This window comes from Podarcis gaigeae (assembly GCF_964106915.1).
Source record: "Podarcis gaigeae genome assembly, chromosome: 7".
In the NCBI taxonomy this organism is placed as follows: domain Eukaryota; kingdom Metazoa; phylum Chordata; class Lepidosauria; order Squamata; family Lacertidae; genus Podarcis; species Podarcis gaigeae.
The window spans coordinates 5,029,708-5,051,099 of record NC_139683.1 but is presented as its reverse complement, the minus strand read 5'-3'; the positions used below and the strand labels follow the sequence as shown (position 1 = coordinate 5,051,099).

The following is a 21,392-nucleotide window of genomic DNA, read 5'->3' as shown; positions in this document are numbered from 1 at the left end:
GGAGGCAGTGGAAGACAGGAGTGCCTGGCGTGCACTGGTCCATGGGGTCACAAAGAGTCAGACATGACTAAATGACTAAACAACAACATTTCAGGTGTGGTCTGACCAAGGCAAAACAGAGTGGTACTATTACGCCCCTTTATCTGGACACTAAACTTCTGTTGATGCTGCCAAAATATCACCACATATCCTGACTTAGAATCAAGGGACTGGCCAATTTCTGGTGCATTGCTTACAACAAAAGTAATGTATAAGGCAGGATGTCAGATTTTGACTTGGCAGTTCCAGGTTTGAATGCTCGGCCACGAAACTCCCTAAGAAACCTGGTGTCAGTCACCATCTCTCAGCCTAACTGACCTCGCAGGGTTCAAATAAGTGGTGGGGAACTATGAAGGATACCCCCGGGTTTATTGGAGGCAGAGTAGGGTAAGAATGAAGCCAATATATGCACAATATTTTTATTTTGCAAAACAGCCCCATCTCAGGGAAGCTGGTTTTCCCGTGCAACAACAACAACAACAACAACAACAACAACAACAACAACAACAACAACAATTTATTATTTATACCCCGCCCATCTGGCTGAGTTTCCCCAGCCACTCTGGGCGGCTCCCAATCAGTGTTAAAAACAGTACAGCATTACATATTAAAAACTTCCCTGAACAGGGCTGCCTTAAGATGTCTTCTGAATGTCAGGTAATTCTTTATCTCTTTGACACCTGATGGGAGGGCGTTCCACAGGGCGGGCGCCACAACAGAGAAGGCCCTCTGTCTAGTTCCCTGTAGCCTCACTTCTCGCAATGAGGGAACCGCCAGAAGGCCCTCGGCGCTGGATCTCAGTGTCCGGGCTGAACGATGGGGGTGGAGACGCTCCTTCAGGTATACAGGACTGAGGCCGTTTAGGGCTTTAAAGGTCAGCACCAACACTTTGAATCGTGCTCGGAAACGTACTGGGAGCCAGTGCAGATCTCTCAGAACCGGTGTTATGTGGTCCCGGCGGCCACTCCCAGTCACCAGTCTAGCTGCCTCGCCCCGGGTGCATGGCTTTGCACAATTTATAGACCAGATTAGAAGTATAAATGCTGCATTTGGAGGCATTTCTTCCCTCCCCTGCCAAATCAATGAGGCCCTCCAAGTCAGAAGCTGATACCAGCCCTGATAAACACACTGTGACTAGATAAATCCAAACAGCTTTGACATTAAACCAGGGGAAGGTATTACTTTGAAGGGTTTAACATATTAACAGACTCCAAACACCATTTCAAAATATTTATGGAAATCGCTTTCATAAAGCTTGTACAAGTAGAATAACAAAACCCTGAGAAATATTATTAAAATCCCACCCTCCATTAAACATGTCGACACTTAAAAGCTTCCGTCTGACATAAATATTTTAGCCACTGGTGATTAAACACAAACCAACCCCTTGGCTATTTTAACTCATTGGATTTCTTGGGCCCTGTGAGGATTAAGAGGAAGGAGAGTTGACGGTAATTTGTTCTAAAAACCTTCAAAATTTTGAAGGGAAATCACATGCACCCTTGTTTATCGCAGTGGTCTGGACTCAAAAGATATTCAAATTATGTGGGTAATTAGTCATTACATTTGTACTAAACATGAGGGCTCTCTGTGAATGGAAGATTAGGCTTTGAAGCACAGAAACCAGATATGGATAACACAGACCCTCCAAGTGTCCCTATTTTCCAGGGACAGTCCTTGATTTACAGAAGCTGTCCCAGTTTCTGATTTGATTCTGGAATGTCCCATTTTTTCTTAGGACACCCCTACTTTCATTGGAGAAAAGGAGGGTATGGAGTTGTGTGACCCCTGAACCAATGCCAAAAACCCAGAAGTAAGTGTTCCAGTTTTCTAACATTTTTTTGGAAGCCAAACGTCCAATGCTGCTGTCAGCTATCATTTCCGGGGCATCTAGACAAGGCCAAGGCAGGGCATGAGGCAGGAAACCAGGCAAGGGCAGGGGCAGGATCTAGCATACGGCAATGTTGCTCCCGCAACCTGGGGCAGGGTCCGACTGCCTTTAATCTTTGTCGGGGTAACGGCCGGTCCTGATCCCCCGGCAACTCACCTCCCTGTATCGCCCGAAGGTGAGCGCTCCTCCTGCAAGTACTCAGGTCTCTCCTTCTCTCAGACCTTAGTCTCTGCAGCTCGGGAGATGTTGGTGGGTTACTAGATCCAGAGGCCGCCTCAGCCTCCCCTGACCCAACCGGTAGTGGAGCAGTTGTAAGTGATGGCCCATCTGAAGGCCACAAGGTAATCCCCGCATCTGGAGCCAGGGCAGGCTCAGGCCCCTCACTCGGCCCAGCTGGTGTTTGTTGCATGGGAACCTGTGCAGACTGGGACTCTTCGGGATCAGGCCCCAGACTTGGTTCAGATGATGCCTGAGGCAAAGGATTCGGTGCAGACTTAGTCTCCTCTGGTTCCAAGTCCAAGCCCGAGTCCCAGGCCATCACATCTACCAGGCTTTCAAGTGACATAGTGTCTACTGTCTACTACCCTGTTTCTCCCACTTCTGAGTCCTGTCTCTGTTCAGGACCAGAGCATCTGCTAGCTTTCTCCTGTTCCTCATCCTTCCATTATTTCCCAGCTCTTTGCTTCTTCTTCTGGGGTTTGTCCTGTTTGCCACCACCATGAACCTGGGTCCCTATTATCGTCATCTTCCTCCTGCCTGGATGCCTCTTGAGGTCTCCACTCCTCCTCCTCATCTGTTCAGTTCCCTGACACTGCCTGGCTCCCTGTAATTGAGGGAACCACCAGAAGGCCCTCAGAGCTGAACCTCAGTGTCCTGGCTGTATGATGGAGATGGAGACGCTCCTTCAGGTATACTGGGCCAAGGCCATTTAGGGCTTTAAAGGTCAGCCCCAACACTTTGAATTGTGCTCGGAAATGTACTCAAATACAGGTACCCAGATAAATAAAATGTGTCCTGAGAAACCAGGCTAAGGGGTTTCAAATGACTTGGTTATTCATCCTGACTTCCTTGCACAAAGCTTATGCAGATATTCTAGTTACATCCAGTCTTTATCAAGCATTTGATCTGATTTGGTTGCAGGGCGGTTATACAACAATGAGCAGAATGCTCCATGTACATCCTGATTTGCTTACCTGGTGCTAATACATCTTTCCATTAATCATTTGCTCGTTCCACATTTTTCATTGCATTTTCCCAACGATTTCTTAACCACACACACACACACACAATCAGGTTTCTTTTTTTAAAAAAGTAGATCTGTGATGCTGGGAAAGCAGAGCATTTTATTTCACTTTAATTGAGGAAACAGAAAACTTCCAAGAATGTGTTTGAATCCCTCCTACAAATTCTGACATTCTGAAGGCGTCCTAAAAACTTGTGCAACTTTGTCATTTTGATTAGGAGTGAAATGTGTGCATAAAATGTGTTGGGAAATGCTTAATTCATCACAGCTTCCCTTTGTTTTTTTGGAAGGGCAAACAAAGCATCGGAAAATGTGTGCATATATAAAATCAAATTCCAGGGTATTTTCAACACGAACAAATATTGACAACCCTTCTAAACGTCTTCTTTCTTTTCCCCTTTTGGTAAAGTTTTCCCCCTCTGACCCTGTCATCGCTGTGTCCTTTGGAAAGGGGGGGGGGGGAATAAGATGTATAACGACTTAAAAAAACAGGACAGTTTTACTGTGTAATTAAAAACCCTACTTAAATACGTAAACAATAAAAGCCATCAAGATGCCAAATGTTCCCCCATTATTCCCTAAATACCTTCTAAATCAGGGGCTGTTCAAGGAGAAATAGGTGAACAGTTTGTGGAAGGTGTGTGTTGTGTATAACTTTTTCTTAAAAGGAAAGTAAGTTTTCCCGTCCTGTTAACAAGGACCCTGCACTCCAAACAAACAGGAGTTTTTAGCACAGAGATGGAAAACCTTTGACCCTCCAGATGTTGCAGAAGTCTGTCTTCCATCAGCCCCAGGATGTATGGCCAATGGTCAAAGATAATAATAATTTCATTATTTGTAGCCCACCCATTTGACTGGGTTGTGCCAACCACTCTGGGTGGCTTCCAAAAGATATAAAAACACAATAGAACACCAAACATTAAGAACTTCCCTATACAGATGGCAGGAGTTGGAGGCCAACAACAACTGAAAGACCTCATAGCTGCTTCGGCAAAGACTTAAGTCACAGAATTATGCATGTAACAGGCCCTGACTTCAAATTTTGGGGGTCCTTCAAATTTTGCAGAGTGGCCTTGATGTTCCCACCTTCCCTGTATCCCTATGTTCCAGCCTCCTCCACCAGCTCAGGCAAAAACTCATGAGGTAAGTTCTTTCAAGGGACGCGGGTGGCACTGTAGGTTAAACCACAGAGCCAAGGACTTGCTGATCAGAAGGTTGGTGTTTTGAATCCCCACAACGGAGTGAGCTCCCATTGCTCAGTTCCAGTTCGAAAGCACGTCAAAGTGCAAGTAGATAAATAGGCGGGAAGGTAAACACCATTTCCGTGCGCTGCTCTGGTTCGCCAGAAGCGGCTTAGTCCTGCTGGCCACATGACCCGGAAGCTGTACGCCGGCTCCCTCAGCTAGTAAAGCGAGATGAGCACCGCAACCTCAGAGTCAGCCACGACTGGACCTAATGGTCAGGGGTCTCTTTACCTTTACCTTTAAGTTCTTTCAAGCAGGGCAGTCCAAGGGGTGCACCCCGTCATTAGGTAAGAGAACAGAGTTAGACGTCGCAAGAAACCAACATAGGCTGGGGCAACTGGGGAATATTTACCACATCTGATTGCATGGACTTTTGTTATATTTGGATTTATAAAAGTTGAGGTGAATCTTTGGTCTTTGTAAGCTTCCCCCAGGGCCTGTGGGGAGCAAGCTTGGATTGTAGATGAACCAAATAACTCTTAACGGCGAAATATACCCCAAGGTCTGGTTTCTTATGGAAGATCCTTCAGACTGGGAAAGTATCAGTTTGTTAAAAGACATGAAAGACCGCTGTGTCTTAATTTTAACTAAACAAAGGGAAGCTGGAAGACAGCCCAGAGTCCTGGAAGATAAGATGGTGGAAGGAAAACAGGGCTCTCTGAGCGGGGACTGCACCAAAAATAATTGATGGACAACAACAGAAAGAACAAAAAATTCCTCATGCATGTTAATTTACATATAGATCTGTTAAACATGATAGAAAGTTGCATACCAGTGACTATCAAGATAAGATAAAGGATTAAGATCGGGAATAAATAAGAGAGAGAAAAGCAGGAACTAGAAATAAATAAAAAAAATTATCCTGGCCAGTCAGAACATGGGAAGTCTCCTTAAATTATATAATTTGGAATGTATAATTGGTTTTATTATTTATATTTACGATGTGGAAAGATTTGGTATTGTATCAATTGGAGTATTAATAATTAATAATTAATTAAACAATATTATTATTATTATTTTAAAAAAGAAACCAACATAGGCAATAAGAGGGGAAAAAAGAAGATCTTATAAACAAAGGAAGGGCAAGTCACATGAAAGACAAGTCACATGGAAAGAGACTCACAGTCCATCTCGGAGTTCTGGCGTGTCGTTTGGCGTCCCCAGGGACTTAAGACTCCTTTCCAGAGAAGTCACTGTCAAAAGAAGATTTTTTTTTTAATTCGTTATTAACCTCATCATCTTATAGGATAGCACCCTGGGACAAAAAAACACCAATCCATCTTTATGGGTGTCATTCTCACATTGAACCAAAGAGGAAGAACAGGATTATTCCTGGGAGGTGTGAGAAGAAATTTTGATCTTTGCCAGACTGATCAGATACTACTTAAGGAAGAAGCAACAAATCTGTCAATGTAATTTCTCTCCCTCCTCCCCTAAACTTAACATTCAGTTCTGCCAAAACTGGGTTTTTTGTTTTTGTTTTTAAAAGGTAAATCCCCATTAAGATTTATCGGCATTTCTGCTAATGAACACATTTCTGCATACAAGCATTTAAAAAATAAAATAAAAACTTTTTTTGCAGGAAATTGCCCTAATATAATGTGGTTATGTGGTATATAATGTGGTAATGTGTATGTTATCATCACTAATATCTGCATTTTTAGGCACAATTCTCCCCATCATATTCATTTATGTGCACACAGTGTGGTTGGAGAACTGAACTGCAAATTTGGAGACTTGTAAATACTGAAGAATTGTTGTGTTTCGGTTTGCCTACTAGTTAGGGAAGTGTGAATTTGGTAGTTTTTTTCATTATAATGGAAGCAAAATCCCTATACTTTGGGATGGAGAACATGTAAATCCAACAACTTGCTTTGAGTTTTCACTGAGGTGAAATTGCAACGAGAAGAATATGAAATTATTTCTAACTGACAGGGGAGGCAACAGAGATTGAGAAAGGGAGATGAAAAATCATTCTCAATAAATCTGGAGTAGTGAATTGGATGAGCCACACATAGCGTCAACATAAATTACTTTATTCTGAAGAAAACTTTCTTCTTCTTCTTCTACACTGTATGGTTCATATGCTACCTCAGAAATAAACAATAAGAAGAAATCACACTTGATCTCAATATGTCATGAAGCTTTGGGGAGAGCTCAGCAATTCTGGACAAACTCCATTCGGATATAAACCAAAGTTTGTTGTGGGTAAATTAAGGAAGTAGAAGAAGAGCCATTGGCCCCTCAAGCTCTACATCCTATTCTCACAGTGGCCAGGTTGAAGTCTGTGGGAAACCTACAAGCAGGATCTCAGCACAGGAGTCCCCTCGCCCTCTTGTGCTGTTATGTTTCCAAGGGGTTGCTCAAGAGCAAGCAGGCAAACGTCTCCCTGCTTGGCTGTGAAGCCTTGACTTTGCTGCCAAAATAAACTTTATCTGTCCAGAGCACCACTCTCCCGTGGCTAACTCAATCGCGGGCAGAATCCGTGAGTGGGCGGTTCCTAAACCTTTCCCAGCAAAGCAATTTCTTAACACCCAGTCTGCACCTCCCCTCTCTGCGCGGATGCTTACTGCGCAAGGAGGGCGTGGGTAACGGAGGACCCCTCTCCTCCCCACTTTGCCCAGGCAAGGAGTCCTGGCACCGCCTCGCCTCCTCCGAGACCTGCAACTCCTCCCCACTGGATGTGTGGTTACTCTCCTCCATTGAAGAGGAGCTGCTTCCCATGATCCTTGGAGGCTCTCTATAATCCATTCGGCTTTTCTGAAAATGATATACAGGTGGTACATGACACCAGTCAAGCTTGCAAAAAGATATCATTTGCCCGATAATAAATGTTGGAAATGTAAAGAAAAGGAAGGTACATTCTTTCACCTTTGGTGGACGTCCCCAAGGATTAAGGCTTTCTGGGAGATTATCTATAATGAAATGAAAAAGGTATTTAAATATACCTTCCTGAAGAAACCAGAGGCCTTTCTCCTGGGCAAGGTCGGCCAATTGGTGCCAAAGAAGGATAGAACTTTCTTTATGTACGCTACAACAGCAGCAAGAATACTCATTGCAAAGTACTGGAAGACACAGGATCTACCCACTCTGGAAGAATGGCAGATGCAAGTTATAGACTATATGGAACTGGCAGAAATGACCGGCAGAATCCGAGACCAGGGAGAAGAGTTGGTGGAAGAAGATTGGAAGAAATTTAAAGACTATTTGCAGAAACATTGTAAAATTAATGAATGTTAAAATGATGTCGGATTGAAATGAAGCAGTTTTAGCAACAAGGTTAAAAATAATATGTAAAAACGGATTGATAACAGATGAAAATATAAAGCTATAATATGTTAAGATATAGAATTAAGATAAAAACAAAGAGGGAAAGGATTTGCTGAATTAACCATGCAAACTGGAATACAAAAAAGGGAGGTGTGAGGAGGTCTGGGAAACAAGTAAATGAAATATAAGATATGAAAAGATTGATTTGTTTTTAACTGTTTTCTATTTTTCTTGTATTTTGTATTTTTTCTCTGTATTTTTGTACTTTTTATTTTTCTTTTTTCTTCTTTTTTTATTCTGTAACTTCTTTCTTTTTGTAAAACTTTAATAAATATCTTATATATAGAGAGAGAGAGAATCATAGAATCAAAGAGTTGGAAGAGACCACAAGGGCCATCGAGTCCAACCCCCTGCCAAGCAGGAAACACCATCAGAGCATTCCTGACATATGGTTGTCAAGCCTCTGCTTAAAGACCTCCAAAGAAGGAGACTTCAGGAAGGTATAATCCATTCGGCTTTTCCTCTCTTCCCCCTGAACCAATGGCAGTTCCCTGACATGTGCTTTTCAGAAGTGTTGCAGTCTTTTAGTGTGGAGGCAGAGCCTAGACATCAAGGCTAGTAGCTAATAATAATAATAATAATAATAATAATAATAATAATAATAATAATAATAATTTATTTATATCCCACCCTCCCCGGCCAAATCCGGGCTCAGAGCGGCTAACAACAATAAAAGTAACACAGCATTCTAAAATCAATTCATTTTAAAATCAGTTCAAAGTCAAATTAATGGCAACCATTGGGCTAGAGTTCTGTGAGGATTACCAAAGGAGGGGGTCAGAATGTGCCTTGGCCAAAGGCCTGGTGGAACAGCTCTGTCTTGCAGGTCCTGCGGAAAGATGTCAAGTCCCATAGGGAGATGGTCTCTTGTGACAGAGCGTTCCACCAGATCGGGGCCATGGCCGAAAAAGCCCTGGCTCCAGTTGAGGCCAGCCTAACCTCCCTGTGGCCTGGGATCTCCAAGATGTTTTTGTTTGAAAACCATAAGGTCCTCCGTGGGACATACCAGGAGAGGCAGTCCCATAGGTATGAGGGTGCTAGGCCGTATAGGGCTTTAAAGGTTAAAACCAGTACCTTGAACCTCATCCTGTACTCCACCAGGAGCCAGTGCAGCTGGTATAGCACCGGGTGAATGTGATCTCGCAGCGAGGACCCAGTAAAGAGTCTTGCTGTGGCTTTCTGCACCCGCTGGAGTTTCTGGGTCAGTCTCAAGGGCAGCCCCACGTAGAGCGAGTTACAATACTCCCGTCTGGAGGTGACCATCACGTGGATCACAGTGGCTAGGTCAGGGCGAGAGAGGTAAGGAGCCAACTGCTCAGCTTGGCGGAGATGGAAAAATGCCGCCTTTGTTATAGCTGCAATATGCGCCTCCATGGAAAGGGAGGTGTCGCAGATTACACCCAAACTCTTAACGGACGGTGCTGGCCCTCTCCTCCATGAAGTTGTCCAATCCTCTTCTCAGGGGCGTAGGAAGGGGGGTGAGGCCCACCCTGGGTGTCATCTTTGAGAGGGGTGAAAAAATGACACACTGCGGGGGGCGGCACTTACCGCAGGGCCTGGCCTGCAGTGCGCCCAAGCCATGCGTCTCTCCCGGGAGTGACACGGCGGCTCAGGGCCTCGCACTGCCCAAAATGGCAGTGTGGAGCTTGCGTCTGCCAGGCGGACTCTGTGGGCAGCTCACCACAGCGCCCCCATGCGTGGATTGCCACGGCACCCCCATGCGGCGCCCCTGTGGGCAGATCACCCCGCCCCATCAGTGGATCACCCCGCTCCCATCAGCAAATTGCCCCGCCCCCGTAGGTAGGTCATCCTGCCCCCGCCACTCGGGGGGCCAGAGCAGCTAGCTATGCCACTGCCTCTTCTAAAGCTTTCTGCCCCTCCATGACTCCTGCAGAAACAAGTTCCCTAGTTTATCTATGCACTGTATGCTGTTGTTTAGTCGTTTAGTTGTGTCTGACTCTTCATGACCCCATGGACCAGAGCACACCAGGCACTCCTGTCTTCCACTGCCTCCCGCAGTTTGGTCAAAATGCACTGTATCTAGAAGTCTTTTCACTTCTCTGTCCTGAATCTTCCAAGACTCAGCTTCTTGGGGTGTTCACTAAATGTTTTTAACCCTAGTTAAACATGCATTTTAGGGACGCGGGTGGCCCTGTGGGTTAAAGCCTCAGCGCCTAGGACTTGCCAATCAAAAGGTTGGCGGTTCGAATCCCCGCGGCGGGGTGCGCTCCCGTCGCTCGGTCCCAGCGCCTGGCAGCCTAGCAGTTCGAAAGCACCTCCGGGTGCAAGTAGATAAATAGGGACCACTCACCAGCAGGAAGGTAAACAGTGTTCCGTGTGCTGCGCTGGCTCGCCAGATGCAGCTCGTCACGCTGGCCACGTGACCCGGAAGTGTCTGTGGACAGCGCTGGGTCCCGGCCTATAGAGTGAGATGAGCGCACAACCCTAGAGTCTGGCAAGACTGGCCCATACGGGCAGGGGTACCTTTACCTTTTAAACATGCATTTAGAAGGGACACGGGTGGCGCTGTGGGTTAAACCACAGAGCCTAGGACTTGCTGATCAGAAGGTCGGCGGTTCGAATCCCGCGATGGGGTGAGCTCCCATTGTTCGGTCCCTGCTCCTGCCAACCTAGAAGTTTGAAAGCACCTCAAAGTGCAAGTAAATAAATAGGTACCGCTCAGGCGGGAAGGTAAATGGTGTTTCTGTGCTCTTGGTCATGCTGGCCACATGACCCGGAAGCTGTACGCCAGCTCCCTCGGCCAATAAAGCGAGTGAGCGCCACATCCCCAGAGTCAGTCACGACTGACCTAATGGTTAGGGGTCCCTTTACCTTTACCTTTAAACATGCATTTGGGAGGAGAGTGAAAAGGAGACACACACACAGGATATCTGCACATCCCCTTTTCTCACCTTCCTAGCTGCTGCACTGTCACACCCTTTGGAAAGCCCCGAAAAACAAGAGAGACAACTGGAAAACAAGGAAGCGCACCAGAAAGTACAACACTGCTTCAACACAGCCTACAGAGGGCTATTTTTGCAAACTGAGATCCTATGTGTGCCTGTACATTGGGTCATTTCTCTAAGGTAGTCTATCTTAAAGTTTTTATGTGTTTATATGTGTATCACACTTTTAAACTTAAAATCCATTGTTGTATATTGTTTTAAATGTTTGTTTTGCTATTGGGATTGTAGTTCCATTTGTGTTTCACAAGCTGGTCTCTGACTGTAATAAATTTCATGTTCATGTTCATGACATCCTATGCATGTACCATTCTATAAAACAGCCTCCTCTTGTTCAAAAAGGAGTTTCTGAACATTGTAATACAAATTGCACCCAATAGACTGGCGTGTCTGAAATACGCACCATTGGCATTAATTCGGAAGACGCTGGCCGATGTATCCTGGAAAAGATCCTGTAGTTCATTGGGATCCATCTGTGTGGCTGGAAAGAAGAAGAGGCGAGACAGTTAATACATCAAGCTGCAGCTGTTGATCTGGTCTCAATTTATAATGCTCCAGAGTGTCTCAAATATGAGCGTGACATAGGAGACGCTAAGCCACTGCAAACAGGTACTCAGGAGGAAAAGCAAACAGGCTTTGTGACTTCCCCACAAACTTTCCCTTGTGAGTGACCTCTGCCCCTTAATTCATATTACTTTTATTGTTCTGGGGTAGGCCTGGGCTGAATGTTTAAACAAGTATGGTCTGCTTGCGAGATCTGAATCTCCACCACCTGAATTTAGCTGGTCGGGTGCTTTTCAGGCACATCACGAAGCACAGGAAAAGCCCATCTTAGCTGGAAAGTTCATTCCGAGTTATTTAGGTGAAGAAACTGATCTGTTAAAACAGGATGGAATCAGGTTTACAATCTCTGGCATTCAATGCCCTCTCCCAGATCCTGCCCTGCAGTTCAATAACAACTTAATTATTCTAGGGAAGTGGAAGTGGCGAGGAGGCAGAGGGAGCCTGTTATCTGAGCTGGGGAAGTCTGCAGTTTAGGATGAATGCAGTGAAGCCTCCACTCTCGATCTCTCCCCCCCCCCTCCGCACAAACACACATATACATCCCCTCTTCTAGAGGAATGAAGCAGTCACGAACAAACACCCGGGCTTTGGACTGAAAAGAAGCAATTTGCAGAGAACACGTCCCGGTCGCCAGGCGTAGCAACGATCCGGCAGCACGGATGCACGCCAAGGTTGTAAATGGAAAGAGGGGCGGGGGGAAGGGAGGGAGGGGACACATCTAACACAAAAACACGGTGTCCAATAAAAATTAAACGAGATAGACTTCATAAAATGCAGTGCTAAAATATTATATTCTCTCTCTCCCTCCCATTTCCTTGGTAGAAATACGACTCTATCCTCTGTTCGAAAGATATTCCCACAATGCTTTGAGAAAGAACTAGGGAGACGTCTTCTTTGCTTCAACCACCACTTGGGTTGGTGACTTGGCTGCTGTCGGGGTCAGTTGCCTGGGCCAGGAGTTTCCTGGGCTTGCGTGTAGGTGAAGCCACAGAACGGAAGGTGGAGGTGGGCATGGTGCCACTATGTTTCAGCACCTGTGCCCCCGCTCCCAAACAGCCCATTTATCCATCCTGACCTGTCCTGGCTTCTGGGTCATGTTTCTGACCTTATTCTTAATAATAATAATTTATTATTTATACCCCGCCCATCTGGCTGGGTTTCCCCATCCACTCTGGGTGGCGTCCAACAAAATATTAAAATGCAAAATATTAAAATAACATTCTTGTGCCTCACTCGGTGACTTCAGGTTTTTCACCAACTCTCAGCTAACCTACCTCACAGGGTTGTTCTGAGGATAATATGGAGAGCGGGGAAAACCACTGGGGCCACTTTGAGCTCCTTGGTAGAAAAATGGGATATCAATAGAGTGAGGATATGGGTGAGGAGTTGTGTGTGGCTCCAAACCATAGGTTGCCACCCCTGCTCAGTCTGGCGGAGTTTACAAGACATGATATCTTTGTAAAAACTGCAGGTTGGGATATATGAAGCTGCCTTCAACCAAGTCAGATCACTGGTTAGTCTAGTTCAGTATAGTGGTACCTCTGGTTATGAGCTCAATTTGGAGGTCTGTTCTTAACCTGAAACCGTTCTTAACCTGAGGTACCACTTTAGCTAATGCCATCTCCTGCTACCGTTGCGCCACCAGCGTGCAATTTCTGTTCTCATCCTGAGGTAAAGTTCTTAACCCGAGGTACTACTTCTGGGTTAGTGGAGTCTGTAACCTGAAGTGTTTGTAACCCGAGGTGTTTGTAACCTGAGGTACCGCTGTACTGCCTACACGGAGTGACAGCAACTTACCAGGGTTGTTCAGACAGGAATGTTTCCACCGGATATGGGGCAAAGAGGACTAACTGTGGAGAAGAGCTATTCTTGCCCTCATTTTTCTGCTTGTCTGCTTTCCACAAATGGGTTGTGGACAGCAAGGTTTCAGGTGTGACGGACACTTGGTTCATATCCAGCAGAGGTATTGTATTGTTGTTGTGTTCTTACTTCAAATCGTGCGTCCCAGGAGACTCTTCACAGCCCAGTTTCTCTCAGTCTGAAAGCGTGAGGCATTGAGCGAGTGTGCCAGGACATTTCAATATCCCCTCAGCGCTACTTCGCCTCTGCCCTCAACAAAAATGGCTGCCCACTTGCTCAACAAGAGTTGTTTTCTATGACTAGCAGGAAAAAAAGAAAAAAGGAGAAAGGGAGCAGCTGCACCCAGCACGGAGATTGAAGTGGCGAGGAAAACCTGTCTGTTGAATTTTGGCCCATCATGCCGTCTGTGAAAGGCACATGAGATTTGCTGGGGGAAAGAGGGAGGGGGGCTGGGATAAGTGGCAACCCTCAGTCCCTAAAGGAACCATTTTGACAGAGAGGGAAATTATTTCGGCATAAGCAGAGCCTCGGAAGCAGCTAAAGAATCCTTCATCATGACAGGTGCTGGATAAAGCAGCCATTAACGTGAGCGACTGCCGGGGAGGAACAGACACCTCAATGCCTTGTCAGATTTCAATGCTTTTCATATCTTCTTGTAGTTTGGGCAAATGTTATTCCTTCCCGACCTTTATCCTAAACCAGCTTTAGCTATTACCGAAGCCTTCTGCGGCAGTGGCTCCCAAAACTTTCCACCGCCACGTATTTTCATACCAACTGGGGAGTGAAGATGCTCACCTGCACTTTTGCAGGGGGTTCTGGGACAGGTTCTGTGCTGGATGACCTGGCAGGTTGACAGGGGTGTTGTTGTTTAGTCGTTTAGTCGTGTCTGAGACTCTTCGTGACCTCATGGACCAGAGCATGCCAGACACTCCTGTCTTCCACTGCCTCCCGCAATTTGGTCAGACTCATGTTTGTAGCTTCAAGAACACTGTCCAACCATCTTGTCCTCTGTCTTCCCCTTCTTCTTGTGCCCTCAATCTTTCCCAACATCAGGATCACCTTCATGGATCACTGCCCCTTCATGGATCACTGCCTTGCCGTGGCGAAGGGACTTAAATAACTTGGAGAAGCTCTGAGCTATGCCGTGCAGGGCCACCCAAGATGGACAAGTCATAGTGGAGAGTTTTGACCAAACGTGATCCACCTGGAGCAGGAACCAGCAAGCCGCTCCAGTATCCCAGCCAAGAAAACTCCATGGACAAAGACAACAGGCCCAAAAAGATACATACCCCCAAGAAGGCACATAGTTGGGTCAGCAGAGCATGAGACTCTTAAGCCTGGGGTTGTGGGTTCAAATCCCACATTGCAGGGGGTGAACCGGCAAGCCACTCCAGTATCCCTGCCAAGAAAACTCCATGGACAATGACAGGGGTGAGCCAGCAGCAACTCACGCAGAGCAAGCTGGAGTTAACTCTTTATTAGCAAAACAGGATCTGCACACGAGTGTCCGGCCTAATGGCATGGGAAGGGGAGGGGGTCAATGCACAGGAACAAGAGCAGCAAGACCCATCCCCAGAACAAGAGGGGGCCCTGTCTCCATGAACATGGCAGGCTCTGAGGTGTAGGGACCAGAAGCAGGGGCGCTCCAGGAGGCAGAGGCAGCCAAGGGCCCACAGCCCAGCCCCCTAGCTGGCCAGGTGGAGCTCACTAGCTCTGGGACAAGGTGTGCGATTCCTCAGCTACAGTCGGCTCAGGACAGGTGAGGGTCACCTGCCTCATCAAACCCAGATGCTGCAAGCAGCATGCAACATACAAAAGGGAAGCAGAACTGAGCTGCTGTGTTTGTTCAACTGCCCATGTTGGAGGACCTTGGCTTGGATGGTTCTGGACCTCCATGGGACTGTGTTTTGGGTTTGACTCTGCACTGTATCCTGACTGCTGGACATCAGACTTGGACTACTTGGATTGACTGTTTCCTGACCTGTGAACCACGGAGTTTGGATTTTGAACTTTGCTTGTGTGGATTGACCCCTGGTCTTTGAACTTTGGACTTGACTTGCTGCCTTGCTGCTTGGTAATGGGTTAAGGACAAAAGCTCTTAATCCAGCTCCAGACATACTCTAGGGCAGTGTTCCCCAACCTTGGGCCTCCAGCTGTTTTTGGACTACAGTTCCCATCATCCTTGACCACTGGTCCTGTTAGCGAGGGATGATGGGAGTTGTAGTCCAAAAACAGCTGGAGGCCCAAGGTTGGGGAACACTGCTCTAGGGCACAGACATAAGAAGAACTTCAATGGATCAAGCCAAGGACAAACCTATCACAGCTTTGTGTTCCTGTTCCTGTTAGCCAATCAGATTCCTCTTATGGGAAATTCTCTCTCTCTCTCTCTCTCTCTCTCTCTCTCTCTCATTAGTTTGGAAAACTTTCCTCTTTCTTCATACCACCCGGTGATCAAACTTCCTTTCTTTTCACCCTTTCAGAGAACTTTTTGACCTGAAGGAGGAATTTCCAGAACTAGTCTCACCTTTCAGATCGCAACTCGAGGCACCAGTGATTTATGATTGCAAAAGCGGCGGAAATATAAATACATTTTTTCCACCTTGTAATCAAGCTTTAATCAAACCGTGCCTAGCATTTTTTTTTTAATTAACTTGTTTTCATTCTCTTTTGTTTCCTTATTTAGCACCATCGTTAATAAGCGGTTGTACAGGAAGCACAAAGCAACTGTCACCGAGCCTCACAAACCCATTCACATTCTGCTCATGTTTCAGGTTTTAGAAGGACACCGATGTAAAAAAAATAAATGATGGCGTATATATTTTATATGCCACCACCATTGGCATGACGGTCCTCTTTTATCAAACCATCCACAGTCATTGAAAAAGTATGAAAATGTTGGGAGTCAAGAGAAAGCCAGGACAAAGGAAGATGGTACTCTTGTATCCTTAAGAGCATTGTGGGGGGAGATGAATGAACTCTTCCCCTAAGACAGCGGTGAGGGACCTCTGGCATAGACAAGGATAAAAGAACACAAGAAGAGCCTGATGATTCTGGCCAGTGGCCCAACTCCTCCAACATCCTGTTGTCACAGAAGCCAACAATATGCCTTCAGAAAGCCCACAAGCAAGACCTGAATACAGTGTTGGTGCTGACCTTTAAAGCCCTAAATGTCCTTGGTCCAGTATATCTGAAGGAGCATCTCCACCCCCATCGTTCTGCCCGGACACTAAGGTCCAGTGCCAAGGGCCCTCTGGTGGTTTCCTCACTGCAAGAAGTCAAGTTACAGGGAAGCAGACAGAGGGCCTTCTCTGTAGTGGCGCCCTCCCTGTGGAACGCCCTCCCACCAGATGTCCAAGAGAGCAACAACTACAACTTTTAGAAGACATATGAAGGCAGTCCTGTTTAGGGAAGCTTTTAATGTTTGATGCATTGCTGTATTTTAATATTTTGTTGGAAGCTGCCCAGAGTGGCTGGGGAAGCCCAGCCAGATGGGTGGGGTATAAATAATAAATTATTATTATTATTATTATTATTATTATTATTATTATTATTACTACTACTACTACTTATGGCACTCTCCTCTCCTGTGGTTCCCAGTTCCTTGTATTCATAAGTGAGCTGGACGCAGGTGGCACTGTGGTCTAAACCACTGAGCCTCTTGGGTTTGATGATGAGAAGGTCGGCAGTTCAAATCCCCATGACAGGGTGAGCTGGACTTAACCATCCAGAGCTCACCCTGTCATGGGGATTCGAACTGCCGACCTTCTCATCATCTCGCTTTCAGGCCGAGGGAGCCAGCGTTTGTCCACAGACAACTTTCTGGGTCATGTGGCCAGCAGCACAAAACCGCTTCTGGTGCAACAGAATACTGTGACGGAAACCAGAGAGCATGGAAATGCCATTTACTTTCCCGTCGCAGTGGTACCTATTTATCTACTTGCACTGGTGTGCTTTCAAACTGCTAAGTTAGCAGGAGTTGGGGCAGAGCAACGGGAGCTCACCCCGTCATGCAGATTTGAACCGCCGACCTTCCAATCAGCAAGCCTAAGAGGCTCCGTGTTTTAGACCACATCGCCACCCGTGTCCTTTACCTTTGCCTCTGCTAGTAGCTGTTGATAGCTTTGTCCTTCATTACTTTGTTCAGTCATCTTTTTAAGCCATCCAAATTGCTGGTCATCACTGCCTCCTGTGGGAGTGAGTTCCACATTTTAGATATGCTCTGTGTAAAGAAGTACTTTCTTTTACAGTGGTACCTCGGGTTAAGAAGTTAATTCGTTCTGGAGGTCCATTCTTAACCTGAAACTGAAGCACCACTTTAGCTAATGGGGCCTCCTGCTGCCGCTGCAAGATTTCTGTTCTCATCCTGAAGCAAAGTTCTTAACCTGAGGTACTATTTCTGGGTTAGCAGAGTCTGTAACCTGAAGCGTCTGTAACCTGAAGTGTCTGTAACCTGAGGTACCACTGTATTTGTCCCAGTTCTTCCAATGTTCAGCTTCCTTGCGTGTTCACCTCCATCATGTCACCTTTTCTCCAAAAGCCCCCGAAGGTGCAACTGTTCCTCATAGGAAAGTTGGTTGTGAAATACTCTGAGGGCATGCACACACACAGAGAGAGACAAACACAAAGACATCTGTATTTGTCTCTATCTGATGTTCCATTAGAAAAAAAGCACAGAGCAAACCTTGTTCATCGCCAAGCTGTGTGCGGTAACTGCTTTCTAATTTTGGTAAAAGCCAGGCATTTCGGTTTCAGTCGGCTGCTTTTATAAATTAAGCATCCGCCTGCTTTTTAATCAATGAAGAGAGAGAGGAAAAAATATTAAATGGAAAGGCTTTTGCAGGAAAAAGTGTGCCTTATTACCAAAATCTCTGTTAGCGGGGGTTTTAAAATGACAAAGTGATTTAAGTCGTTTAGGCCAGGGGAGGATTAAGAGAGAGTTTAAAGACAATTCGTTATTCAATGGAATAAAACCAGCCTCGTGGAAAATGCCCATTTGCTCACAAAACTTGTGAGAAATAACTGTTCTGTGTTTAATAGTTTCTCTGTGGGTGTCACTGTGAGAACAGCCAAAGTAGAGCATCAAAACTTGGAGACCAGATGAATGGAACATGTTCAGTCCTCATCAAAACTGTGTTTTGTTTTGTGCCCCTTTTGCTGTTGTTTGTTCCCCCCCTAAATATTATTTGTTGTTGTTCTGCAAACCGAAGGCTTCCCCAAGAATGCAGACACCTCCCTCAGGGGCATGGAGGGCAGAATTGAAGACACTCGAACTCAGGACGCAAGGGAGAGATGTGCTAAGAGGAAGGCACACTTGGCAAACCCACATCGTGATCAGCTCCCGCCCGGCAACCAATGTCCCCACTTTGGAAGGACATGTGGATCCAGAATTGGCCTCCATAGTCACTTACGGACTCATTGTTAAAACTGTGTTTATGGAAGACAATCTTACTCGGCTATGAGTGATCGCCAAAGAAGAAGAAGAAGAAGAAGAAGAAGAAGAAGAAGAAGAAGAAGAAGATAGCAATAACAAAATGGGGAATGGGTGACCCTTCAGAGGTTGCTAAACTCCACCTCGCATCATCCCTGACCATTGACCATGCTGGTTGGGATTGATGGGAGTTGTAGCTAAAAACATCTGCAGGGTCACAGGTTCCCACCACTGGCCTAAAAGCTGTGGTACACCTGGTGGATTTGGAAAACCCTGCTTAGCCAAAGTATTTGTGGGAATTCCTAAAGAAGTTGAAGGAGAGCTCACATTATCACTGACCACTGCTGATGCTGCCTGGGGCTGATGGACATTGTGGAGTCCAACAGCAGCTAGAGGACTGCAGGTTGTCCAACCCTGACTGAGTTGTGCGAATGAGGTTGGCAGTCTATAGGCTTAAATAATAATATAATAATAATTTATTATTTATACCCTGCCCATCTGGCTGGGCTTCCCCAGCCACGCTGGTGGCTTCCAACCAAATATTAAAATATCGTAATGCATCAAACATTAAAAGCTTCCCTAAACAGGGCTGCCTTCAGATGTCTTCTAAAAGTTTGGTAGTTGCTGTTCTCTTTGACATCTGGTGGGAGCGCGTTCCACAGGGCGGGCGCCACTACCGAGAAAGCCCTCTGCCTGGTTCTCTGTAACTTGGCTTCTCGCAATGAGGGAACCGCCAAAAAATACTGGACTAAAAAAACCTGATGCAGTGAAGACCATAAAATAAATCACTTGCATGAGACTAGACAGTGCGGCATTCTTAGCGAAAACGCAAGTGAAGGAATAGCCTCACTTCTCATTTAGATAAGTCCTAATGAACTCATCTGTCTGACAAGGTATTCTCCCCACCACCACCACCACAAAGGAGACACATTGCAGTTGCATTTAGCCACCTTTATCACTGTCTTTAATAATCACCAGTATTAGCAGCAACAGAACAGGCAAGCATTTCTTATCCTGACAACACGCTCACGATGAACAGAGGTGATACGGCGGAGAAATCATCTCCGTCGACCGAAGAGAGACACGTTTTTAGACATCGAAGCGGGAGATGGATTCCAGAGCGGATCGCCCATGCGGTTGGGTATTACTTTCCAGCTTTCTGAATTATAAATGCTTTTAAAAAGGCACAACAGTATCGGGGAGTGTAATCTTGACAGTTCTATCTAGAGGGTCTAACATATTGCATTGAAAGGCTGGCAGTAATATTGAGCCAATCTCGGTGTATCTCAGGGAGTGATATACATCGTTCAGGAGATTATCCTTGCTGACGTGAAGTTGGAGGGACTCCAGAACCAGACTGAGGCACCAATCTGGATCAATGAGGAAGATAAGAACTGTGAGTGGTTATAGCCTTGTTTAAGCAATGAAGAGATTGAGGATGCTATCTTGGGCCTCTTATTTGCATCTTTGGGCTAAGACCAGCTGTGTAGTACAGGAGACCACAGAAAACTAAACCTCTTCGGTTCAAGGCACTTCAAGGTGGATTATAAACTTCCACTCCTACTCTTTAGTCCCATTTTGTCCTTGCAATAACCCCTATGAGGTAGGTTAGGCTAAAAGTGAGAGAACGGCCCAAGGTTATGCTAATAAACATAAATCATTATATTCATGGGAAATGCATGCAAAGATCTGTATAATAGACCACAATGTATACATGAATATCTATGTTGGATGAAAAGCATACTTAAAGGCTAATGAATGTTCACAATGACAGTTTTTAAAACATGCAAACTGAACTTTAGGCTGGAAAAGAGGAGACTGAGAGGAGATAGGATAGTTCAGTTCCCATTGCAGTTTGCATGTTTTATACCCAGCTCCTTCAACCACTCCTCATAAGGCTTGGTTGTTTTTTTTGTTTCCAGGAAAGAATGAACCTATACTAGCTCTTTGCAACCTGGATGGTTATGCTAACAAGATACCCATCTTTTCTGCCTTACTTTCCTTCCCATTCCCCCCCCCCCAAGGGGGGACTGAAGACTTGCCTCAGTCTTCTCCGATAAAAAAAACAATGCCCAACCTGAAGAATTTGGAGCAAATGATTCAGCAGAGGAAACACAGCCCAGAATAACTAAGGAGATAGTACAAGAATACTTGGCTAGTTTAGATGTATTCAAGTCTCCAGGGCCAGATGAACTGCATCCAAGAGTATTAAAAGAACTGGCAGATGTGATCTCAGAACCACTGGAAGTCATCTTTGAGAATTCCTGGAGAACAGGCGAAGTCCCGGCAGACTGGAGGAGGGCAAATGTTGTCCCTATTTTCAAAAAGGGAGAAAGAGAGGACCCAAATAATTACCGCCCAGTCAGTCTGACATCAATATCAGGGAAGATTCTGGAGCAGATCATTAAGCAAACAGTCTGTGGGCACCTAGAAAGGAATGCTGTGATCACCAATAGTCAGCATGGATTTCTGAAAAATAAGTCATGTCAGACTAACCTGATCTCGTTTTTTGACAGAATTACAACCCTGGTAGATGAAGGGAATGCAGTGGATGTAGCCTACCTTGATTTTAGCAAGGCATTTGACAAGGTGCCCCATGATATTCTTGTAAAGAAGCTGGTAAAATGCGGTCTTGACTATGCTACCACTCAGTGGATTTGTAACTGGCTGACTGACCGAACCCAAAGGGTGCTCATCAATGGTTCCTCTTCATCCTGGAGAAGAGTGACTAGTGGGGTGCCACAGGGTTCTGTCTTGGGCCCGGTCTTATTCAACATCTTTATCAACAACTTGGATGATGGACTCAAGGGCATCCTGATCAAATTTGCAG

General features: G+C 45.7%; 1 protein-coding gene across 1 annotated transcript in view; it reads right to left on the bottom strand.

Annotated features, from left to right (window-relative positions):
• Positions 1-21,392, bottom strand: part of TSNARE1 (t-SNARE domain containing 1) — a 398,451-nt gene that overhangs the window by 237,129 nt on the left and 139,930 nt on the right. Inside the window, exons 3-4 of the mRNA XM_083749428.1 lie at positions 11,114-11,191; positions 5,541-5,610 (exon numbers count right to left, since the gene is read on the bottom strand). Coding sequence (XP_083605554.1) covers positions 5,541-5,610; positions 11,114-11,183 — 140 coding nt within the window. The 5' untranslated portion in view covers positions 11,184-11,191. The remainder of the gene's footprint in view (positions 1-5,540; positions 5,611-11,113; positions 11,192-21,392) is intronic.